Source organism: Candoia aspera, chromosome 2 (assembly GCF_035149785.1).
Source record: "Candoia aspera isolate rCanAsp1 chromosome 2, rCanAsp1.hap2, whole genome shotgun sequence".
NCBI classification, from domain to species: Eukaryota; Metazoa; Chordata; class Lepidosauria; order Squamata; family Boidae; genus Candoia; species Candoia aspera.
This window is the reverse complement of record NC_086154.1, coordinates 1,786,306-1,811,220: the sequence shown is the minus strand read 5'-3', so window position 1 is coordinate 1,811,220 and position 24,915 is coordinate 1,786,306. Positions and strand designations below refer to the sequence as shown.

General features: G+C 47.0%; 1 protein-coding gene across 7 annotated transcripts in view; it reads left to right on the top strand.

Moving 5' to 3' along the window:
- LOC134491916 (zinc finger protein 91-like) overlaps window positions 1–24,915 on the top strand; it is a 485,354-nt gene that overhangs the window by 314,582 nt on the left and 145,857 nt on the right. For 2 of the 7 annotated variants that reach the window (XM_063295985.1, XM_063295982.1), the window contains exons 2-4: window positions 21,514–21,628; window positions 21,756–21,823; window positions 23,760–23,889. The exons of 2 other annotated variants lie outside the window; for them this stretch is intronic. In XM_063295985.1, coding sequence (XP_063152055.1) covers window positions 21,514–21,628; window positions 21,756–21,823; window positions 23,760–23,889 — 313 coding nt within the window. Of the gene's footprint in view, window positions 1–20,093; window positions 20,823–21,513; window positions 21,629–21,755; window positions 21,824–23,759; window positions 23,890–24,915 lie in introns of those variants that run through there. 3 more of the 7 variants (XM_063295984.1, XM_063295990.1, XM_063295983.1) reach the window with 3 other exon arrangements.

Sequence of the window (24,915 nt, the reverse complement as noted above, 5' to 3'; positions counted from 1 at the left end):
GGACAGAAATTGGCAGCATTGTTCAGGAGGCGGCAACAAAATACATCCCAAAGAAAGAGAAAACCAAGAAGGCAAAATGGCTGTCTGCTGAGACACTAGAAGTAGCCCAAGAAAGAAGGAAAGCAAAAGGCAACAGTGATAGGGGGAGATATGCCCAATTAAATGCAAAATTCCAGAGGTTAGCCAGAAGAGATAAGGAATTATTTTTAAACAAGCAATGCGCGGAAGTGGAAGAAGACAATAGAATAGGAAGGACAAGAGACCTCTTCCAGAAAATTAGAAACATCGGAGGTAAATTCCTGGCAAAAATGGGTATGATCAAAAACAAAGATGGCAAGGACCTAACAGAAGAAGAAGAGATCAAGAAAAGGTGGCAAGAATATACAGAAGACCTGTATAGGAAGGATAACAATATCGGGGATAGCTTTGACGGTGTGGACAGTGAGCTAGAGCCAGACATCCTGAAGAGTGAGGTTGAGTGGGCCTTAAGAAGCATTGCTAATAACAAGGCAGCAGGAGACGACGGCATCCCAGCTGAACTGTTCAAAATCTTGCAAGATGATGCTGTCAAGGTAATGCATGCTATATGCCAGCAAATTTGGAAAACACAAGAATGGCCATCAGATTGGAAAAAATCAACTTATATCCCCATACCAAAAAAGGGAAACACTAAAGAATGTTCAAACTATCGAAGAGTGGCACTCATTTCACATGCCAGTAAGGTAATGCTCAAGATTCTGCAAGGTAGACTTCAGCAGTTCATGGAGCGAGAATTGCCAGATGTACAAGCTGGGTTTAGAAAAGGCAGAGGAACTAGAGACCAAATTGCCAATATCCGCTGGATAATGGAAAAAGCCAGGGAGTTTCAGAAAAACATCTATTTCTGTTTTATTGACTATTCTAAAGCCTTTGACTGTGTGGACCATAACAAATTGTGGCAAGTTCTTAGTGGTATGGGGATACCAAGTCATCTTGTCTGCCTCCTGAAGAATCTGTATAACGACCAAGTAGCAACAGTAAGAACAGACCACGGAACAACGGACTGGTTTAAGATTGGGAAAGGAGTACGGCAGGACTGTATCCTCTCACCCTACCTATTCAACTTGTATGCAGAACACATCATGCGACAAGCTGGGCTTGAGGAATCCAAGGCTGGAGTTAAAATCTCTGGAAGAAACATTAACAATCTCAGATATGCAGATGATACCACTTTGATGGCTGAAAGCGAAGAGGAACTGAGGAGCCTTATGATGAAGGTGAAAGAAGAAAGTGCAAAAGCTGGCTTGCAGCTAAACCTCAAAAAAACCAAGATCATGGCAACCAGCTTGATTGATAACTGGCAAATAGAGGGAGAAAATGTAGAAGCAGTGAAAGACTTTGTATTCCTAGGTGCAAAGATTACTGCAGATGCTGACTGCAGTCAGGAAATCAGAAGACACTTAATCCTTGAGAGAAGAGCAATGACAAATCTCGATAAAATAGTTAAGAGCAGAGACATCACACTGACAACAAAGGTCCGCATAGTTAAAGCAATGGTGTTCCCTGTAGTAACATATGGCTGCGAGAGCTGGACCATAAGGAAGGCTGAGCGAAGGAAGATCGATGCTTTTGAACTGTGGTGTTGGAGGAAAATTCTGAGAGTGCCTTGGACTGCAAGAAGATCCAACCAGTCCATCCTCCAGGAAATAAAGCCAGACTGCTCACTTGAGGGAATGATATTAAAGGCAAAACTGAAATACTTTGGCCACATAATGAGAAGACAGGACACCCTGGAGAAGATGCTGATGCTAGGGAGAGTGGAAGGCAAAAGGAAGAGGGGCCGACCAAGGGCAAGATGGATGGATGATATTCTAGAGGTGACGGACTCGTCCCTGGGGGAGCTGGGGGTGTTGACGACCGACAGGAAGCTCTGGCGTGGGCTGGTCCATGAAGTCATGAAGAGTCGGAAGCGACTAAACAAATAAACAACAACAACCCTGTTGCAGCTAACTGTGCCACAGATAAAAGGTTTGACTGTAAATTTGGCACATACAACACACCTTTCACAGTTTCTCCCAAGCAGGATAAGTACAAGTCACCTTGTCCCACAATTTTGGTCACAGACCCATCAGCCAAAGATACACTTTGTCTTTCAGTTTTAGACAGTGACACAAAAGAGCTTTTACAATTACACAAATGACAATTGGCCCCAGAATCTAACACCCCTACATCAGAATTACCCTTCTCAGCAACCTGTGCAATTTGGGTTGTCTGAAGAGCCTTCTTCTGTGTTGCCCTTGTATTCTTCTTCTCTGTCTTTCTACTCTTGGGTCTCAAGGCACAGTCTTTCTGCAAAGGTCCAGCTGAACCACAAGTGAAGCATCGCTGGCTGGCTAGCGCTGTGGCCTCAGCCTCCTTTCCCTTCTTTTCCCTTGTTTTCTGGTACTGCAGCTTTCCAGAAGAGATGGGAGGGGATCTTTCTTCTCTCTTCTCCCATTCAGCAAGTAAGCGCTGTGTAACATATGATGGGGTGAGGTCTGCTTCAGGCATAGCCTCCAGGGTACAAACGTGTCCCATGTTTCATTCAGTGAGGACAGGAGGATATAGGATTTTGTGAGAGGTGTAAATTCCATTCCTCTCTCCTGCAACTCAACAAACAGCTGCTGAATATAATGCAGGTGCTCAGGAAGGCTATCTCCTTCTGCAAGGTAGGCTTTGTACAGCTTTTTTGTCAGGGTAACTTTAGTCCATGCTGTTGCCTTTACATATAAGTCTCTCAAAGCGTCCCAAAGTTGCTTTGCAGACTGCATGTCTCGCACGTGGACTAGCTGATTGTCCTCAACTCCCAGGATAATGGTGGCTCTAGCCCGCTCATCCTGTCTCAGCCATTCAGCACTGGGATTTTGGGGGGTTTGCTCACCAATAGTCAGCCAAAGATTCTCTCTGCGAAGATACATCTCCATCTTCAGGGCCCAATTCAAATAGTTGGTCTCTGATAGGCGCTCCAGAGGCATCGCTGAGGGCTGGGAGGTAGCCATGGCTTCTTCCTTCTTTTGCAAGTCACCTCAGCTGACTTCTTTGTCCTGTAGACCAGCAGTGGCTGGAAAAACTCCAGGCAGCTCCAAAGAAAATCTTCACAGGTCTTTGCTACCTGCCTTTAAAAATGTGCATGAGGTGTGGAGCTGATCTCTCTGCTCTCTCTGGGGTTTCACTGGGCTGCTTACTGGGCCCATAACCTGTCAGAGTGTGCTGGAAAGCGTTTGGCCCAGAGAGATCAGAAAAATCACACACCAAGCATTTCTATAAAAATAAATTTATTTACAGAAAGCACAAAAACGTATTTTCAAGCTGTGCATTCACACATGCTCAGAGAGGACTGGGAAGAAGGCAGATAGAAAGGAAACTGAAACTAACAAGCCCAAGCAAAATACCTCTCCAGGGCAATTAAAAGCTTTACCTAATATGGTCATGCTTTTTCACACCCAAAACTAAGGATACTTAAGTTTGACCTGTTCACCCTGCCAGAGTGATTTGCTACCATAGTAACTTAATGACTTTACAGCCAAAAGCAGAAAAAAACAAATACCAACAATCCATTCATGCCAAAGTGGAAAATCCTTCCCTCAGTAGAGGCGGAGGCCTCAGACACAACTTGTCCCCCATTTTTCATGCTGCTCTTTCATCAGTCCCCAGGAAGATTACGACCACCAGGAAGGCCACTCTTACCGATCCACTTGGGGATGAACAAAGAATCTAGGAGTAAGACATCTCAAAGGCAATTGTCATGATCACCGGTGCGATGTTAGTGACATCGCAACGGCTCACATGACAAAGCAAGGAAGCTTGCTAATGACTGGAAAGGGATAGGCGATAAGGCAGGACAAAGACAATAATGGGTCTGGGAGATCTGTAAGCCCTCATCACCTGGTAATGGGCCATCAACACCTTTATCGAGGAGAGAATCAGGGCGAGGATCGGAAGGGCGCGTCCAGACGCTTTCGAGGAATTCTAAAGCCTAATCGCCCGGTAATGAGCCATTACGCAGCGGAACGGAAGATGGAGCAATGCCCGAGGCGATTGGGGCTGGGCGACCCCTCACCTAACAAGCATGGATGACGGGTCACCCCGTGGAACTCGTGGGGCACACCCAGGGAGTGTGGGGGTGGAGCGCTGTTTGGCGTGAGGCTATTTAACTCAACTATTGGCGCGCTTCCCTCACTCTCAGCTTTTTACCGTTGTGCATTCTACTCTGAATAAAAGTCAGAACCTAACTTTGCTTTAGCGTCTGAGCTTTTTATTTAGTTTTAGGTGCACCTCACAGCAATCCACACCTCCATGGCACAATTAACAGCCATTCAAGTGTAGGGACAATGCAGCCACCCTGGAAGACATATATGGGGTCCTCCCACAAACCTTTGCCCAGGCTGAAGAAGCTGCTTGGACAAGCAGCAAAACATTTCTACCAAAAAGAAAGAAATCCAGTTGCCACGACTCAACCTACGGACTTCACATACTTAGAGACAAATTGTCATGTTCATCATTCCAATGTTCTGACTACATCGTAACGTTTCGCATGTCAATTTTCTGATCCGTGTCTCACGTTTGCTGGGGGGAGATTTTCAGCTGTGCCAGGCTGTAATCTCCTTACTGTAACTGAGGAATGTATGTTTGGGTTATTGCATGTGTTCAAGGTTACTTTCTCAGGCCGATGTGTGATGGTTGCCAACACCTGGGAGGGGGTGGTTGCTAAGTGGGAGCTAGGGCGGGATCGGGTTTGAAGCAAGGGTTTTTAGTTTGTATTTGGCACGCTTTCGCTCATTCTCAGCTTTCTTTGTATTTGCACACTATTCTTTCAATAAATCAGTTTTCCTTAAGCACCTGTTTGTGAGACTGAGTCTGTCAGAATAGGCAACCCTTACACAAATGGAACAAGAATCACTGACTATGTATGTATCCCCTCTGGCAAAATAGGAATATTTCAAAATATGGAGGTTATCCCACAAGGCTTTCATGATCACCAACCTACCACATTCCAAGACAGCAGAATGCTGAAAATATATATACTGTATATCATACCTGCACTAAAATTTTTGGGCCAGAAAAGAATGAAATGGTCTGTTAATTTAGCTGATAAAATCACTGCAATACTTCACTCGGGGCATCTGGCTGACATGCAGCTTAAACTGACGAGGGCTAACCCAGCTTCTCCAGGTATCCTTGGCTACTATCAACAAAGAGAACATTTAAAACCAGAATCAAGGCAGGCCAGCTCTAAATTAAATTCATTTCAACACTATGGCTGCTGGCTTGATGTAGACTGTACAGATAGGAATTTGGCAAGGACAGCAAAGATAGTTGTTCCCCATGGTGACCACAGAACTGCTTCAGAAGAAAAGGGAATATGAACTTCTCCTAAAGCACAAGAAACCATTAGATCCAATGACTCTTTGGCACTCCCTCCTAACTAAGACACAACATGTCTCTGGAAACTGGTAAATGCCGATTTGGGGACTATGTCCCTGGTGATCTATTGAAAGCTAGTATCATTTGATGGAAGCTTATTTTGATGAAACTCTTGAACAACATTCAACTTTGTTTTACTATCATGGCGCTGAGTTGGGATGTTTGTACGGAACAGGTGCTGCCTGTTGGAGGACTTTAGCATGTTGTGGATGGTTGGAGGTATTAAGTTTTGGACTGGATGGTGGAGAAGTCTTCTCAGGTCATTTCCCTCAGACCGGGCTGGACTGGCCTTCTATCAGGCCTGCATGGTTTGTATCCCTTTTGGTGGCTTGGGACATTGCTGAGCGTGATGCCCAGTGCTCACCCCCATGCTTTGGAGGACCAGTTTTCTGGGGTTGGTGCTGGCAGCAGCAGCTGGATTGTTGGACTGCCGGATGCACAGAACAGCTGCAGAAAAGTATCTAGAGACTTAGCAGCAAGACAACAAACAAATCACGGTGATCTGGATAATGACAAGGAAGAGAGACATCACCTCTCTGAACTCTGAATGAGTCGATGGGCAGAAGCCCCAAGGGGAAAGTCACAGATGGGCTGCAAACTTTGAAGTTGAGCCAATCAGTGAGACAGGAGAATTTGCCCTCAAAGTCTCAAGAAAATATCATGGCTTCCATCAGTCTAGCCCTCCTTCTGCTGATTGTCTCATGTATTTACTGCATGGTCTCTATGGACCAATACATTGCTAACAGGAAAGGGTTTCTCTGGGTGTTTTCTACATGCTGCAGCTTCCTGAAGACCAGGTTTTGGGTTTTCTAGGTCTGATCTAGTTGCTCCTTGGGGACTGGCCGCACTGTTGCATCACCCATTTTCTGGTGGGCCGTGACCCTCCTACCAAAGGCCAAATCTGCCCACGAGCCAGAAGAGGTGGAGGACACTCAGATCTGGGGAGGCCTTGGCTCTCAGGGAAGACCCAATTCAGGCTCTACCTCAGCAGGGAGCTCTTTCGGGGCTGCAGCAAACGTGGGCATTAACTAACCAGTGGTGCTTGTTCTTTCATCAGCACATCTCAGTCTTGTTTTCTTTCAGAAAGAAAACCATATTTGCCCCTCCTTCATTAATTTCCAGGGCTGGAGCTCTGAAAGCTTGGACCTGCATTCTTGTTGACAGGCTCAATTCCAGCTCTGCAAAGGAGCCGTGGCAGGTGTCACCCTTCTCCCCTATAGTTACGGAAAGGCTGGGGAGTTCTTCCTCTTTTCTCTCCTAGGAGTTGTCTAACAGTCATCTTGGAAAGCAGCCCTCTGAATGGCACATCCAAGGGATGATGCAAAGTTAACATCCTGCATTGCGGGAGAAGGCCCTAAATGTAGAGAATTCCTGGCTTAGAGCTTGCCCCAAGATTTGGGCATTGTGTGTCCCTGCATAATTTCAGACTCTGGCCTGCCTGCTCTCATGCCCCGTTCCCACTAGAGATGTGTATTTTGAAAGGTGATAAATCAGTCCTGCAACATTCATTTCATTCCATTTCCAGATGGACATTTAAAAATGGAAAGTCTCCTTTTAAGGTAGCTTTGTGGACACCTCTAAAATCAAAGGCCTAAATGCCCCTTTCCTTCCAGTTCTGTGGGCTTTTTCTACGGTATCAACACTCCATAGTTCTAACATGTTGGAAGTTTTGGCAAATCCAGCATGCCTCATTAACATGTAAATTAAGTTGCCCGAAATGCAACTCTGAGGAAGCTGTTTGTTGCCACTCCCACTCCCACTTCCTCTTTCTTTCTCTTTCCCCCTTCTCCACCCAGGGAGAGGCAGCATGGATGCTGCTCTCCATTCATCAGGGCCATGTGCTTGGGCCTTGATGAGGGATTCTGCCCCTTTCTTCCACGCAGCTCTTGGCAGCTGTAGGGCTGAGAGTTCAGGGCAAAACTAAGTAATTAGAAAGAAAAGAAGAACAAAGGAACTTCATCTTTTTCCACCAAGATGGATGTAACAGAAGCAACAAAGAATAAAGTTAGTAAGCTTCCTTTTACTTCTTAACCTAATATGTCTGAGCGTGTGATTCTTTATGCTTGGGAGGGCTGAATGTGCAAGAGCAATAACCTGTGTTTCTCTGGCATGCTCACTGAAGCTATCTAAGATAATTTTCTTTTTCTGTGCCAGCTTCTAAGCTGTGTTAAGCTCTGCTCCATTTCAGTGGTTCTAGCAGGCCGCTGAATTGGCTTCATAAAATACGTTCTCTCTATCTTTTCATCAAAGTTGTCAGTCATGATGTTGATTAATATGATAAGACAGTCTTTTTAACCCAGTTTAATTCATGTATTTTATTCATTTTATTCACTGGATTACTAGATTCAGGGTGCACTTACAATTTGTTGCATCCCACCATAGTAGCTAAACTGAAGCTACAGGTAGACAAACTGAAGGACCCCATCACTTTCACCCAACTTGATGGGGGGGCATGAAAGGGGGCCATGTCAAATATTGCACCGAGCCTGTAGTTATGCAGGTGGGGAAGTATAAGGAGGTCTTAAGGATCCTAGTGGCCCCAATCGCCCACCACCCCATGGTATTAGGGCTTGCCTGGCTCAGGGAACGTAATCCACGAGTGGATTGGTGGTCTGGACAGATCTACTTCCCTGATGGGTACTGTAAACAACTAATCCTAACGCAAAAGGACATATGGTCCAAGCTAATGGGATCACGTGAAGAAACAATGAAGGGGGTGACCATGACTGGAGGTCCTCACTTTCCCAAGCAATACAGACATTTAAAGGTCATATTTGCTGAGACTGAGTCAGACCAGCTATCCCCCCACTGAAAGTCAGACTGCGCCATAGAGCTAATTCCAGGGGCTGAACTATCCAGGGCGAAGCTATACCCCATGACTCCTAATGAACTCAAGGTGCTTCGGGAGTTGATTGATAAGAATCTGGAACGGGGGTTCATTCACCCTGCTAGATCATCTATGGCCACCCCTGTCCTATTCAGGATTAAGAAAGACAGGTCATTATGACTCTGCATGGACTATCAGGGCTTAAATGCAGTCTGCACCTCTAATAAATACCCTCTCCCCTTACTGAGAGATATGCTGACCCACCTCTCAAATGGGAAAATCTTCACTAAACTTGACCTGAGGGAGGCACATTTCAGGGTCCGTATCCGAGAAGGGGATGAGTGGAAGACCACTTTTAACTGCCAGCTAGGGTCATTCGAATACTTGGTGATGCCATTTGGACTACAGGGGGCACCAGGCATCTTCATGCACTCATAAACAAAATCCTACACAACTTCCTCTATCGAGGCATCTTGGTCTATTTGGATGACATCCTCATCTACTCCGAGATGATGGACAAACACGTGGCGCTAATAAAGGAAGTTTTGACTCAGCTACTGAAAAACCACCTGTATGCCAAGCTCTCAAAGTGCAAGTTTCACAAGACTCAACTGGACTACCTGGGGTACAGAATCTCTAGTGATGGGATAGGACCTGGCTAAAGTCAAGGATGTTGTTGCCTGGGAACCTCCCTGAACCAGAAGACAACTGCAAAGCTTCTTGGGTTTTGCTAATTTTTATCAACAATTCATACCCCATTTTGGGCAGGTGGCTCTACCCCTCACCAACTTACTGAAAACGAAGGGGAAAGGGAGCTCTAAAACAACAAAGAGGCCTGGAGTGCCAATCCAATGGACTGCAGAGTGCCAAGATGCTTTCAATTGCCTGAAAATGCTGTTCACGTCAGAGCCGATTCTGTGTCATCCTAACCCCACACAACCACTAATCGTCCAGGTGGATGCTTTGGATGTAGCCGTAGGGGCCATTTTGTTGCAGAAGGATAATGAAGGTGAACTGCAGCCATGCATTTACCTCTTGTGCAAATTCTCAGACACTCAAAGGCACTGGCATGTCTGGGAGAAGGAGGCTTTTGCAGTTTGATGGGTGCTGGTCACCTGGCAGCACCTGCTCACAGGGGCTTCCCACCCATTTGAGGTCTGGACAGACCACAAGAACCTTGAGGCTTTGAAATCCCCACAGAAACTAAATCCCAAACAGATTCAATGGGCACAATTTATTTGTTTATTTATTTATCAAATTTGTCACTGCCCATCTCCTGCCACCAGAGGAATTCTTGGCAATTTACAACAAGATACTCACTAAAGCAATAAATATATTAAATGCTTTATAAAATTATGTATCATTAATAATATAAATAATAGTAAAGTCCAGTTGGCTGTGATCTCATTCAGTCTTTGCGTGGAAGGGGTACTTCAGGGCACTAGCCAACCCCAGACATTCTCCTCCCCGCCCCAGGCCAGACATTTTAACTTCATGCTGAAGTACTTGCCGGGAGGGAAAAACTTCTTGGCTGATGAGCTATCTCACCTGCCCCAACACAACAGCATATGGGAAGAAGTGGTGGACTCCATCATTTCGCCTGCCCAATTTGGGATGATGGCTGCTACGTGGAGCCAGCCACTGCAGCAGCAAAGGTAGACAAGGACTTGCAGATGGAACTCCAGTCTACATCACAACAAGTTGATTGGCTAAGGGACAACAAAACCTTCCTAGTGGAGAAAATGGGACTCTGGTGGAAAGGGGAGAATTATATATCCCTGTAACCTGAAGAAGAAAATCCTGGAATGAGGTCATAACGCCAAGATTTGGGGGGGGGGGGTGCATTTCGGCTTTGTGAAGACTCCATTTGGTGCAAAGGCAATTTTGGTGGCCGGCCTTATAGAAATACATAGAGGAGTACATGGCAAGTTGCCCTACCTGTGCAACTGCAAAGCGCATCGGTGGCAAACCTAGAGGCCTCTTGCAGAACGTGGCATGCCCCACCCATCCATGGAGACAAATTGCCATGGATTTCATCGTGGAGCTACCACAAAGCAAGAAAAAAAATGGTCATATGGGTCATTACAGACCTGTTTTCTAAACAGACTCACTCCAACCCATGTGCCGGACTTCCCATGGCCAGTCAACTAGCCAGGTTGTTCATCCACATTTATCGGCTCTACGGCGCCCCCAAACATATAATTAGCAATCGAGGAACTCAATTCACCTCCAGATTCTGGAAGCAATTTCTTAACTTGATCGGGGTGGAACAAGTCTTAAGCTCTCTCCACCACCCAGAGACTAACAGGGCAATTGAACGGAGAAACCAGATTCTTGAACAATACTTGAGCTGCTACATCAGTCACCAACAGGACAATTGGGTTGATTTACTTCTGTTTGCTGAGGTTGGATACAATAACACCATACATGCGAGCACGGGATTTACTCCATTCCAGGTTGCTAATGGAAAAGACTTTGTGGCCTTTCCAGAACTTCTACAGATCCACACGAAAATTTTATCCTTAGATGAATGGATCACACAGATGAGAGACAGTGGCTTATGATTATAAAGGCCCTTGAGGATGCCAACGCCAACTACAAAAAGTATGCTGATTGCAAATGGTCCCCTGAGCAGCCCCTGAAGGTGGGAGACAAGGTGTATTTATCTACTAGATACTTAAAATCCACTCAGCCTTCGAAGAAACTAAGCCCGAAATATGTCGGCCCATTTCCAATTACAAGAGTCATCAAAGATGTTATAGTACAACTCCAACTGCCGAAGAACTTGCGTAAAATCCACCCGATTTTCCACTGTTGCCTGCTTAAACTGGTGCGGTCGTCGGCACGATAGCACTCCGATCCGCCCCCACCCACCCCCACGCTAGTGGAAGAGGAGCAACACTTTGAAGTCCAAGCCTTCTTAGGCTCCAGACAGTGACGAGGGGGATTGCAGTACCTGGTGCAATGGAAACACCTCCCAGATGCTGAGAATGAGTGGGTGGTAAGCTGATACGTCTGTGGACCCTGTTTAGTCAGGGCGTTCCACAAGCAATACCCCAACAAGCCTAGCCTAGGATAATAATATTATCCTGTAGGATTCTCCCTCTAACTGCCATTTTTATCTTCTAGGTGCTTCCTCGTCCAGGGGGAAAAACGTGGGGAGGCTCTCTTTCTGGAGGGAGGCGGCATGTAAGGATGGAAAACCCAGAAGCAATGGCTAATTGTGACTGGGTGCTCCACCCTTACACATCTTTGAGAATGAAGGATGAGAGACAGTGAAGGAACAATGGGCAAGAAGGGAACAACCAGCAATGGTCCCACCCGCAACAGAAGACTCAGGAAGCCATCATCAAGTGAACTGTCAGCACAGAGGGAGGCCACCAAGAATGCTGAGAGGAAGGGGTGGGCCATGGAAAAGGCAGAAAGCTTAAAGAGGGAGGCGAGAGGAAGTAGAACCCATTTGTGACTTTAACGGAGTAAGATACAGATCTAATAAAGAACTCCACATATCCCTTGTGGCTTGTGCTGTGAGTTGCTGGACTTAGATCTTAAGATTGAATTTCTCACAAAACAGTCTCTCCTTAATAATAATTAAAAAGAAAAAATATGGTGTTTTAGAAGTGGGGGTAGGCAGCTTTTGAGTCCGTTTAAGACTTCAACACAGCTTAGGAAATGATGGCGATCTCTGCCTCCTGGCTGCTAGCTTACCAGTCGATTGTGAAACTTTGTCTTGTGGTCTTCTGGTTGTTTCCAGCCATCTGGAGGACAAATGGGGTAATTCCTGGGGTTCTCCTTAATCCAGAGAACACTTCTGGGCTCTAGGAAATCCTGCCTGAGCCCAAAAATCTGGGTTTCAGGTCTGGATATAGGATGGAAACAGCCCTGGTAACACGGATGATCTCTGGCAGGAGCAGGATGGGGGCAATGCATCCATCCTTGCTCTTCTTGACCTCTCAGCAGCTTTCAATACCATTCACCATGCTATTCTTTTGGGCCAGCTCAGGGAGTTGGGGGTGGGTGGTGTGGTTCTACACTGGTTCACCTCCTTCCTGCAGGGCTGGTCCCAATCGGTGTTGATAGGGAGAGATCCGGCCCACAACCCCTCCTTTGTGGGGTGCTGCAGGGTTCAGTACTCTCTCCACTTTAACATCTACATGAAACCCCTGGGTGAGATCATCTGTTGCCATAGGGTGAGGTATCATCAATATGCTGATGTTACTCAACTATATATCCCCATCCCAGGTGATGTAAGTGAGGCTGTGACTGCCCTCTCTTGATGCCTGGGAGGCTGTGGGGGTCTGGATGGGGAATAACAGGCTTCAGCTGAGCCCTGGCAAGATGGAGTGGCTGTGAGTTAGGGGCTCCCGGGCATCCAGAAATTTGCCATCTTTGATTCTGGATGGGGTTGCACTGCCCCAGACAGATCCGGTGTGGAACTTGGGGGTCCTCCTGGACTCATGGCTCCTACTTGAAGAGCAGGTGGCAGTTGTAGCCAGGGGAGCCTTCACACAACTTTGTGTTGTGCACCAGCTCCACCCCTTCCTGGATTGGGAATCCCTCCAAACGGTCATTCATGCCCTGGTCACCTCCTGTATAGACTACTGTAATGCACTCTACATGGGGCCACCCTTGAAGAGTATCCAGAAGCTACAGCTGGTCCAGAATGCGGCTGCATGAGCAGTCTTGGGAGCCCCAAGGAGGGCACATATAACACCACTGCTGCGTGATGTCATGAGTAAGGATGGCGAGCAGGGGGCTCCCATCCAGACTGTCAAGCGCATGCGTAGCACTGAGGAATTGGTCAGCCATTCAAAGAGACACAGATCGGGACCGCCTTAACCCTTGGGGTTTATATGTCTGGGTTTTCCCATGCTTCTTCAGTTTGTTAGGATTCCTGTTAAATACTAGCAATAAATATTAGAGACCAGTTCCTTGTCTCAATGTGTTTCCTGGCTGTTTGGACACGTGAGCTGCATTGGTTGCCAGTTTGCTTCCGGGTCGAATCAAGGTGTTGGTTATCACCTTTAAAGCCCTACATGGCATGGGTCCAGCTTACCTGAGGGACTGCCTCACCCCCACTACATTGATCCGTCCCACCCAGTCAGGCAGAGAGGGCATGCTACGAACCCTGTCATGAGGGATTGCCAACTGGCAGGGTCCAGGAGGAGGCTGTTCTCTGCCGTGGCCCCTGCCCTGTGGAACACATTACCCCCAGAGGTAAGGCAGGTCCCCACTCTCCCGGCCTTCTGGAAGGGGGTGAAGACATGGCTGTACCACCTTGCTTGGGACAGGAGGGGGGATAGCCATTCATGGGGGTGGCTGGCACTGTGACTGTGCCAAGAATAAGATTTTATTGAGGCCCATTACCATCTTGAATTTTATGCTCTATAGTTTTGTACTTTTATATTTGTATTCATGCATATTTATATTTATATCGATTTTATACTGTATTGTTTTTATTGATTGTTATTTTATGGTCTGTAAGCCACCCAGAGTCATTGTGTATGAGATGGGTGGCAGAGAAATTTGATAAATTAATAAATAAAAGCCCGTGTTGCCAGGCCAACCGTGGAGCTCATGGAGACACATCTCAAGTTGCCAGTTCCCCACTGGAAGTGTCAAGACTAAAGTGTCTTGTAAGGGAAGAGGGCTGAATGGCCTTGGGAGACCTGTCCAAGATCTCTTCATGAATTTTAGGTCTTGTGAATAGAAAGGCCTGTGGAGATCCATTGGCCCATTTTGCAGCTGGGTTAGAGAACAGAAAGAAGACAGAGGGACAACATCCAGCAGATGCAAGAGTTGGAAAAGGCCCTCCAGCTGCTCAGCCTTGGAGCTGTGGGAAGAATGGGGCAAGTCCTAGGCAGAAGAACAAAGAAGAGGAAGCCAACAGTTCAGAGGTCCAGTGCTGTCACTTCAGAAAAGTACACTTCCAGGAGGTGACAGGGCCCTGAGATGTCTGCAGTTACCTTCACTTCCTTCGGTGTCAGTGGCTGCAGCCAGAAAGGCACACCAAGGGGTCAGATGCTGGACCTGGTGCTCCTGGAGCAATTCCTGGCTTTCCTTCCCCCAGCGATGGAGCAATGGATGCGGGAGCGTAGAGCAGAGACCAATTCCCAGCCAGTGGCCCTGGCCAAAGGCTTCTTCCTGAGCCAGGAGGAGGAAAAGATGCAGGAGGTGTGGGAACGTAATCGTGAACTCCTAAGACCGATTGTTCCATCCTTCTTCCAGAGATGCGCTTGGGGCAATTCTTCCATTCTTGCTTTCCAGCTTCAGTGATGGACATTGGGGTCTGCTAGGTTAAGGGTGCAGTATGAGAATTCATTTCTTTCCCTGTGCTTTTCCCTTGTTTCTCCTGGGACATCAGATCCAGAAGTCCTTGGAAGCTGCTATGGAGTCTCCCAAGGGAAGGAAAGATTCATCCAAATGCTCTCAAGAGCTGCCGTTGAGGGGGAGCTTCCAGAAAGCCAGGACACCATGCCAGGTAACAGAAGCTCCTTCCATGTGATGTGAGGTTTGGACATCTAGCTAACTCTGATTCTTTTGCTGCTCTTGGGCAGAATCTCTCTCTCTTTTTTTAACAAATCTGCTTCCACCATTTTTCTGTCTCTAATAGAGAACACAAAGCTGTCCTTGGTATTTTTACAATCAGCTCCTCTTTGTGGTGGAGTTGAAAAAGTGGCTGAACCTCAGGTAGGAGGAGAAACACCCAAAAATATCCATGAATTAAAATGTGTTTCATTTTGTTTTGGAGTCTGGCCTAGTGGTGAAGGCACCGGGCTAGAATCCAGGAGACGGTGAGTTCTAGTCCCACCTTGAGCATGAAGGCCGGCTGGGTGACCTTGGGCCAGTCCCCCTCTCTCAGCTCAAGAGCCAGTCAGGCATGCTATGAGAGTTCTAGTCCCGCCTTAGCCATAGAAGCCGGCTGGGTGACCTTGGGCCAGTCCCTCTCTCTCAGCTCAAGAGCCAATCAGGAGTGTTAGGAGAGTTCTAGTCCTGTCTTAGGCATTAATGCCCTCTGGGTGACCTTGGGCCAGTCCCTCTCTCTCAGCCCAACCCACCTCGCAGGGTTGTTGTTGTGGGGAAAACAGGACGAGGAAGGAGTATTAAGTATGTTCGCCACCTTGAAGGCGGGATAGAAAACAAATAAATAAATAAATAAAATTGCTGTTTCTAAGCAACATGGAATGAGAAAATTTAGATCAAGTTATTGAACATTCTCAAGAGTGTTGTAGAGACACAAGAAAGAAAATCTACAGTATTGCAACTCCCCCCCCCCTTTCCTTATAAAAGGAAAGCTGAAGTAAAATTGTAAGCACAGTCACGGTCACGTTATCACATTCCTCTTAACGACTGAGTTGCCAGTCCCAACTGTGGTCGTTCAGTGAGGACTACCTGTATTTTTACTTGGGAGCCTTAATGCTATTCCACTTTAGCAAGATACTGAAAGGGCATCAGGGGGATCTTTACCTTTAAATGCAGCAATTCATTTTTTCCTCATTGCAGGGTCCAGAAAAACAATACTGATACTGAACAGGGTTTTTTTGGCTTTTTGCTAGCTTCCCTGTATTTGCCAGGTTCAGTCCCTTTGGAGAGAGGTACAACAGCTGTTGAGCTTCAGTTGTTTTGCTTCACAGGACCCAGCTCACTGCACAATCACAGCTGTATCTGAGTCACCCTCTCTGGGACTATTTTTCCCCGTATATTTATTCACATTTCTTAAGTTCTGGAGAGGGCCAAGTGGGATGTGGATGGATAGGAAGACTAAACAGCCCAGGAAAACCTAGGTATGGTCCTAGTCTCCCTGTTCATCCTACACTCCCTTGATTGCTAGATATTTCCCCCATTGGCTGCTGACACGCTGAAGTAAGACAGTAGCCAGGCCAGAGGAGCAGGAGAAGGTATTAGCAGTTATCTAGCCACTCAGAGTCCCTCCTTTTGCACAAGATGGGTGGTGATAAAATTTGATAAATAAATAAATAAAAAATCTGTCAGAAGGCTGCACATGGGGATGATCTGTCCTCTCTTGAGTGAAGTCCTGCCTTCCAGGGCTCGATATTCACCCCTGAGCCAGATCACTGGGTCCTTGATGGCCCTGAGCTGCTGTTCAAGAGCAGCTGCTATTGAACACCAGGAGCGTCAGCAAAACAGCCAGAATATATTGATAATTCTTCGGCCAAATTTCAGAAGGTCGATCTTTAACTATTTCCCTGGTCTTGCAATTTTCATTTTTTGTTTTCAAGGAAATAATGGGCAAGAGAATAAGAATTATCAGGAACAATGCCAAGCAATCCATCCACAAGAGGGAAAAGGGAAATTTACAGATCAGGTAGAACCAAAAAGTTATCAGAGAAACCAATCACAAAGTGGAATTAAACAAAGGCTTTCCTCCGATCAGTCAACTTACTTACCAGAGAAGGATTCATACAGGAGAAAGACCATATAAATGCATGAAGTCTGGAAAGAGCGCTTACAAATCCAATCACCTCATTTCCCCTATAATGACCCATTTAGAAGACAAGCCATGTTTCCTGCAGGGAGCATGGAAAGAGCTTCAGAAGAAGCAATCACCTTGGTGCTAACTGAACTGAACTCAGGCTTGTGGCTACTGTGTGAAATTGTGACTAGAGATGGCCAACATGGATGAGAAAGCAGTTCTCAGTCAAAACTCTCTTCCCGTCACTGAATCTTCACCCTAAACCCATATCAATGTACATAATATGGAAAGAGCTTCAGAAGAAGCATCTCCTTCTCATAAAAGGAGCCACATTGGTGAGAAGTCCTATAAATATACCTGCAAAGGCTTTTCTCCAGTGAAGGTGCCACATCCTGCTTTTCTGTGGAGTGACAAGGGCCTGGACAAAAACTAAAACGCATTTTATTACATTTACCTGTAATCTTAGATTAAATTAATTAAAAATTAATTTTTAATTAATTAACTAAAATTAATTAAAATTTATTTAATTGGTCTGATTTCTTTCTGGTGAAAGGTGAAAGGTCCCCTGTGCAAGCACCGAGTCATGTCTGACCCTTTGGGGAGATGTCGCTTTCGCAACATTTTCTTGGCAGACTATAGTGGGGTGGTTTGCCATTGCCTTCCCCAGTCATCACCTTCTCGTGGCACATCAAAAATTACAAACATGGGATTATTTTTGGAGGGGCCGAACTTGAGTTTTGGAACCACGTGCAAGCTTGAAATCATCTACTCAAAGAGGGCTTAGCAAGAGTTCTTAGTGTTGCGGAAATATCCACCTTTGAGTCTGTTCCTAGCTGCGTCCACATATGGAGGCATTAAAGCAAGTAACTTTATTAAGGGAAGATTCTTGCAGAGGAAGATGGCCATAGTCACAAGTCCTTTTTTCTCATTTACAAATGGACTTCATCGCTCTACCTGGAGCGCAAGGCTGTCCACCTGTCCTTGTCTGGAGAGATCGGCTGGCTCGTTGGGCTGACGCTTTCCCGTGTCGTTGTGCTACAGCTATGGAGGTGGCCTGGGAATTGAAAACCTTATCAGGAAAGCTGCCCCTTGAGACTCATTTAAAATGGCCCCAGGAATTACCTATCGCTCTGTTTCACTTCTGTGTTAGACCCTGAAAGAACCGTGGGCTATCACCATTTAAATTGTTCTTCAGAAGACCACCAGGTATCACTAAGGGCCTTGACCCAGGTACCCTAACTCTCCAGGAGGTACTTCTCTTTCTACTTATGCTCCCTTCGCAGGATACTTAGACAATTTTGGAGGAATAGTGTCCTCTTGCAGTCCATCCCTCTTGAAGAGAATTTGCATCCTTTTAAACCAGATGATTGGGTATGGAACCATCACTTTACCAGATCTTCTCCTTTCCAACCCAGATGGAAGAGTCCATTCCAGGTTTTTCTAACTACTGACACAGCTCAAGGAGAACAAGAAGGAGATGATAGAATCCCAGGTTAAGGAGAACACAAACCTTTTCACCCAAGTCCCAACAAGCACAGCCCACTGGGGCATATACTGTCTTCAATTCCTCCCATGCAGCTGCGAAATTAGACAAGCAACCCAGACCAGCAGAGGTGAGAGCTTCTCACTTATACTCACACAGCTTTTTTAGGGTAGCAAGAAGAGACATTCAATAAGACATGAAAGCAACATGTTGTTGTGATTAGGCAATGAGAGACCGTGAGCAGGGCCGCCCAGCAAGTCTAGCAGAAACCCCAAATGGTGGACCATTCATTGGGTCATCTCTGTCCAAAGTCAAAGATGGAGTCTCCCTGGAATCGTTAAGGTCTACAAACCCCAAACAACTCCACCTTGCAGAGATTCACTCAGTCTGTTCCTCCCCATCCAGACTCTGACAGCCTCTAGGTCAGCACTTCCACCACACCAACTGTTTGGCCCAGGGATGTGAAAATAACTGGGTATCAGCAGCAGATGGAGGACTCTAGGCCAGCAGATGACCTCCCCCAGCAGCTCCATGTAGACCTTAAAAAGGAGCGGTAAGTGGAGAGATCCCTGGAGCACGCAGAGAACAGAAGTCTCTGGACAGGTCTCCCTTCCACCATCACCACCTCAGGAAGGAGGAGAACCACTGCAAAATGGTCCATTCCCACAGAGATGTTGCAGAAGAAGGCCAGGGTCTGTGGTACTGAAAGCCCTGAGAGATCAAGGAGGGTTGCACTCCCCCAATCCTCCTCTCCCCATAAGTCCTCCATAAGTGCAACCAATGCAATTTCAATGCTGTATCCCGGTGGGAAACTGATTGCCAAGGAGCCAAATCCTCTTGCTTCCTCTACGGCTCTCTGCATTTACCCTTTCAAGGGATCCAGGTCAGGAATCGGACTCCGCAAATCCTACTGGAGCTCTGCGATATTGTTGTGGGGTCTAATAACAGAATCTTGAAAGCCTGTCAAGAGTTTCCTACTGACCTATTTAATGGGAAGCCAAAGCAGGATTTTTTGAGTCTCTGGAGTAGGAAGAAGGCGGAATTCCATTTCCTGTCTGTGCCTTCGCTCCCTCTGTTCCCTCTACGCAGGGATGGGACTTTCTTCAGAACCTTTCTTAAAAGTGGAAGGTTGGAGACATTCTAAAGTTGGCAAAAGCACTTGGACTAAGAAAGCTTCTCGATCAGGGGGGACAAGAGAGCCTCCTTCCTCCCGCCCCCTCCCGAAAACGCCCCCTTTCTCCCCTTTGCACGAGCATCTGCACTGCACACAGAACCCACCAGGGGGCTCCTCTGCAAAGGGAAGGGGGCGCCCCGCGCTTCAGCACTGGGCCACTGGAGGGCGAACGCCAGAGGCGGCCTTGCAGGGGAGGGAGGGAGGGGAGGGGAGGGGGTGACGCACCGGGCCGTGCCCCTCTAGGACGCCCCACTCCCTCCCTTTAACCCTTTGGGCTCAGCCGGCGGGGTCCCCGGCCGTCCAGCGCGGCTCGGGAGGGCGAGCGAGGGCGGCGCCTCCCGCCCCGGTCTGTCGGGCCTGCGGCGGGGCGGCCGGTCCGGGCTCGGGGCGGGTTGTGCGAATGCGCCTGCGTGCAGCGGCGATACTTCGAAGGCTCGTGAGAGGCGGACCCTGAAGAAGGGGAACGGGACGGCCTAAGCCGGGTCCTTTCGCCGGCACGTCGCGTGACGGGAACGGGGCTTTCCTTGTGTTGGGGGCTTGGCATGTTGTGTGAACCCTGCTTGTAGGTGAATGTCAATCTAGGTTTTTAGAAAGGAAGCCCTTCCTTGTGAGAAAAAAGTAACAGAAAATGCTCCGAAATGCATTTCTTGGGTGTTCCACACCCTTGAAGGAAGTCAATCCCATGATTTGCAACAAACAGACACACACACACACTCAGAGAGGACTTTCTGCTCAATGCCACAGCAACCCTCTACCAGCTCAGGAAAATCCTTCCTTCCTTCCATGGGGACGAGTGTTGTTCAATGGTTAAATCCACCACCTTCTAATCCTTGGAATTTGTTTTCTTTTCCATCTCAGATACAGAAGCCGGAAGCCATTTGTACGTCCTCACGTACAGACAAAATTAGCTCTTGGGCAAAGGGGGCTGAATGGCCTGCTGGGGTCATTCCTGCGGCCACAGGAAGGTCCTATGAATGAAAAGGCCTTTGGAGACCCACAAGATTCCTGAGACCGATTCGGAGTTGTGTTACAGGGCAGAGAAAGAATGGAGAGACGACCTCTAGCAGGTGAGGGAACTGGAAAAGGCCCTTCTGCTGCTCAGCCTGGGAGCTGTGGGGAGATCCTGGCAAGAACTGGGCAGAAGACCCTGGAGGAGGAAACCATCCATTCAGAAGCTCAGCCCTGGAACTGCAGGAGCATCCAATACCAGGAGGCCGAGGGTCCCAGACGACTTTGCAGCCGGCTCCACTCCTTGTGTAGTCAATGGTTGAGAGCAGAAAAGCACACCAAAGCGCAGATGCTGGACCTGGTTGTTCTGGAGCAGTTCCTGGCCCTGCTGCCCCTGCAGGTGGAGCGCTGGGTGCGGGAGTGCGGAGCAGAGACCAGCTGCCAGGCGGTGGCCCTGGCCGAGGGCTTCCTCCTGAGCCAGGCGGAGGAGTGGAAGGGGCAGGTCGGGTTGCAGGTGAGAGACCCTCATCTTGGGAGCCCAGAAGGGCCTTGAATGGAATAAACAATGTGTTTGAATTCTTAACCCCTCCTTTCAAGAGTTCTCTGGCATTCATAGTATGTGGAGATGTTTCCCTAATTCTTGTAGGACATTATTCTTCATTCCAGAGGATAGATTTGGGACGGCCTCCGTCCCATTCTTACTTTGCAGCCTCACTAATGGGCATTGGGGGCTTTGAAATTGTGTTTGTAGCAGGTTGTTTATGCAGCAGAAGTAAATAAGAATGAGAGACCAACATTTCTTGATAAAAGATTGAATTAAATAAAAAACATTACTTAGAAGTAAAACAACATAGCATAAACAGATTAACCAGCTAGCTAGCTAACAACTACAGAGACTGCTTGTAAGAAGCTGGTGTACATCATTAATGTATTCTGTCCTGTGTACCTCAACCAATCAGGAGCTTCTTGACCTTATAAGGACACAACCTTTGGTCCCTGAGAATAGGACCCAGACAGCCGGGCACCAAAGGCCCCCTCAGAAAAGCAGCCCCCACCTTTTTTCCTGTGAGGTGTCTTTTTAAAAACTCAAGCTTCTGAAATTCTTCTACAATTAAAAAACATTCAACAGTGCTCAGAGGACAAGAATCCTCTTCATGTTGTGTGATGTCCGTTAATTCTTCTTTTCTCCTGCCTACTATTTCAAGCCCTTTGCTGTGGAGATCAGAGATCCTGAGGGAAGGAGGAATCCATCCAATCCCCCTCCGGAGCTGTTTTTCAGGAGGATCTCTCAGGAAGATCCAAGTCAGGACACCTCAGGAGGTAATCAAAGGTCCTCCCGTTCCCCAGAGAGATCCCAGCTGTCTCATCTTCTCTGTGTCTTCTCTCCTATAGAATACCTCCTCCTGTTTCATTAAATATGCATTTTAAAATTCTGTCTCCCTCACAGGGAAGAGTAGAACGAAGTTGTCTCCTTCTTACGGTGGAGCTGAAGCCGTGGTTGAACCTGCAACTCAAGTAAGAGGAGGACATTTATTGATTAGGTTTCTATTCTCCCTTTCCTTCAGCAAGTCAAGCTGGTGTACGCAGCACTCTCTCCTTCCATTTTCCCCTCTTGTCTGGGCTGGGTTGTTTTCGTGTTCCTGAGCAACAAGGAATGGGCAGTAGAAGATTCAAGTTGCTCTCGGTCAGCTTAGCCTCCTCTGAAGTCTGTTGTTGGGTAACAATGATTTGTAATTTCTGTACTGAGATTCTTACTAGGAATCTTTTTTAAAGACTAGTACTTAACTCTCCTTCTGCTAGCTCCTTTTCCTGCTATTAGCTTACAATAACTAATTTTTTAAGAAGTTCTTCAAGAGAGAGGAATAATGTTCTCACAGGGGTAGCAATGCTAAACAGAGCCCTATTCTTTCTGTAATTCATTGACTTGGAATTGGGCAAGGCTGCTCAAAAATAACTAAATACACTGGCACGTTACCATTTTACAAATTCTTGTTGACAAGCAGTGATAACAAAAATAAGCATGTCATATTAAAAGATAAGGCAGGCCATTAAAATCCAATGCAGGTGGCCAGATGGAAAAGTCTCTAAGTAAAAATTGCTCAGAAAAAGAATGTAATCAAGGCACTTCGGACTTTCAGAGAAATTTCTAATCCTCTGGTTTGTTCCTGGGTTTGGAGGTCAAACCATCCAGCTTTCGAAAGGCTGAGAAATGTCCTAGGAAATTTTCTCTGCTTTCTTATTTCCCATTCAGCCAATGGCTCGAACGACTAGCAGCTTTCTTGTAATCTGAGCAGGAGCAGAAATTGGGTTGTGTGTCTCTGGATATTGATGGCCCCCCACCCAAATTGCTGGCTACTCTCACCCAGCACTTTCATGAAGGTGTTGAACATAGACAGGATTGCTCCTTCTGGGGACATCATGACCCATTTGCTTAAACACTAGAAAAAAATCCCCCCCCCATTTCCTTCTGCAAACACAGGAAGGATTGGAGTCACTGATATGTGGGGTTTCCAAGGCCCCATCTGCCAGTTGATTCAATCCAGACCCTGAGTCTTTTGATGATGGATGGATGGATCGATCAATTGATCAATCAATGGATCCAGAAGGAAACTGGGTTTACTTTCACTGAATGGCACTGAAAGGCCTGCGGAATCAATCAAATTGATAAAACCTGCCTGAAATACTTCTTCAGTCAAAGGCTTTTGGTTCTGTCCATTTTCTCACCTAAACCATGGAATCTACCAAGCACAGCCATTTAATGTAATGCATATCTGTCTTGCCAAGTGTCCAGGAAGTGATCAGGTACCCAGCAATGACTCTTTTAGATCCAGAGACAATGATCATACCAGTAAGTGACGAGATATTAAGCTTTATTGTTTAACATACCAAGCAAGATGATAACCCATCTCCCTTCAACTGTCGGGAGCCCCAGTGAACAACAGCAGAAAGACCCCAGGACAGCCAACCTGCACAGCACCCAGTGCTAAGTCTGTGCCCAAGCTCAAACCTCAAGAGGTGATCTTAAGGTTTTTATCAAAGTTGGGCACTAAAACCTCATGACCCTTTTTCCATGATACCAAAACTGTAGGACCTGACCTTGACTAAATGGTGTACCTGCTCATCATATGACCTGACTGAATGCTGGAATGTCTGGGAACTATACAGATAAGCCAGTGCTGCCTTAAACAATCTTGAGGTCTTCCCACAACTGTGTGAAGATTCCTCCCCGATTTTCAAGCAAGAATGAAAAACAAGCATGTTAAACATAGCTCAGAATGAACCCAAAACATCTTAATACGAAGGAGAAACTAAAAGATGTCACTTAAATTCTTTGAAACACAGTGGTCTTCCACATTGCCACTACAATATCTTTGCTCTGGGAATTTGTGAACAGTAGGGCAGATCTTTCAAATCCTCCTGAGACAGTTCTGTTCTTTTTTTCCTTGTTCAGGAGGGCCTTGTGTCCTTCAAGGAGGTAGCTGTGTATTTCTCCGAGGAGGAGTGGTCTCTCCTGGATCCTCACCAAAAAGCCCTGCATCGGGAAGTCATGCTGGAGAATTATAGGAACGTGGCCTCTCTGGGTAAGGGTTTGCTACTCTCCAGTCAGAGTTTGGGAAGACATTTTATAGATAGATGCCATCAGCTATTATTAAAAAATGTCGAACTAGATTTAAAGAGATTTATATGGCTGCCCAACTCACTCACAGTGACCTTGGGTGGCTTTCAAAAATAAAGGCCTAAACACCCAGGCTGATCTTCCATTTAAAAGCAGCAGCCTAAAACCTGGGCCTCCAAAGATTTGCCAACCAGGTAAATGGGTTGAGTTCAAGGGGCCGCAACACGAGATCGGTACAAGACACCGAGGTCGCATTCCCCACAAGCGGCCTGCCCCATGTCTCCCGCCACATTTCCCTTTACCCGACACCACCTGCGAGCCCCACCCACCATTCTGTCTGCATCCTCAAATCTCTTCCCTTGAGCTAAAAAGGGAATCCCCTCCAACCGATAGACAACCAGGGTAAGGTGAACCAACAGGTCGCTCTCAGCACCTGCAAGCCACCACCCTTCTGCTCACCACAACATCAAGAAGCCCTTCACCCCCCCACGCACCCTGCATCCACTCAAACTCACAAGTACCACCTTGCTTTCACCCACTAAGCAGGGAGCTGCTTCCCCCTGCCAGCTCTCACCCAGGGGAGAAGGACAGCCACACACCCCCAACAATCCCAGGATCTCCCAAACAACCTCCCAGAATAAAATCATAAACCACTGCAGAGGTTGACCTAAGACGAAATCAGAGCAGCAGTCCACAAACATGCCACACCGTGCCAAGCGCTGTTGCAGCTACCAAGCAGTCACACAACAGTGTCTCCAAAGTCCAAGGCTCTCAAATGGCAATAAAGGTCCACAGCTCTCAAAGACCAATCAGCCAAAAGACTGGCCGGCATCCATGTGAGTAGGTCCAGCTGTCAGCAAGGACCATCCATCAGCTCTGCTGACATCACATGATCCACGCTGTCTTCTGAAGCTACGGGAGCTCGGGCTCTCAGACTCAGGCTCGGCTCTAGCACAAGGAAGGTGATCCACTGGGGTCCAGGGGGTGCCAG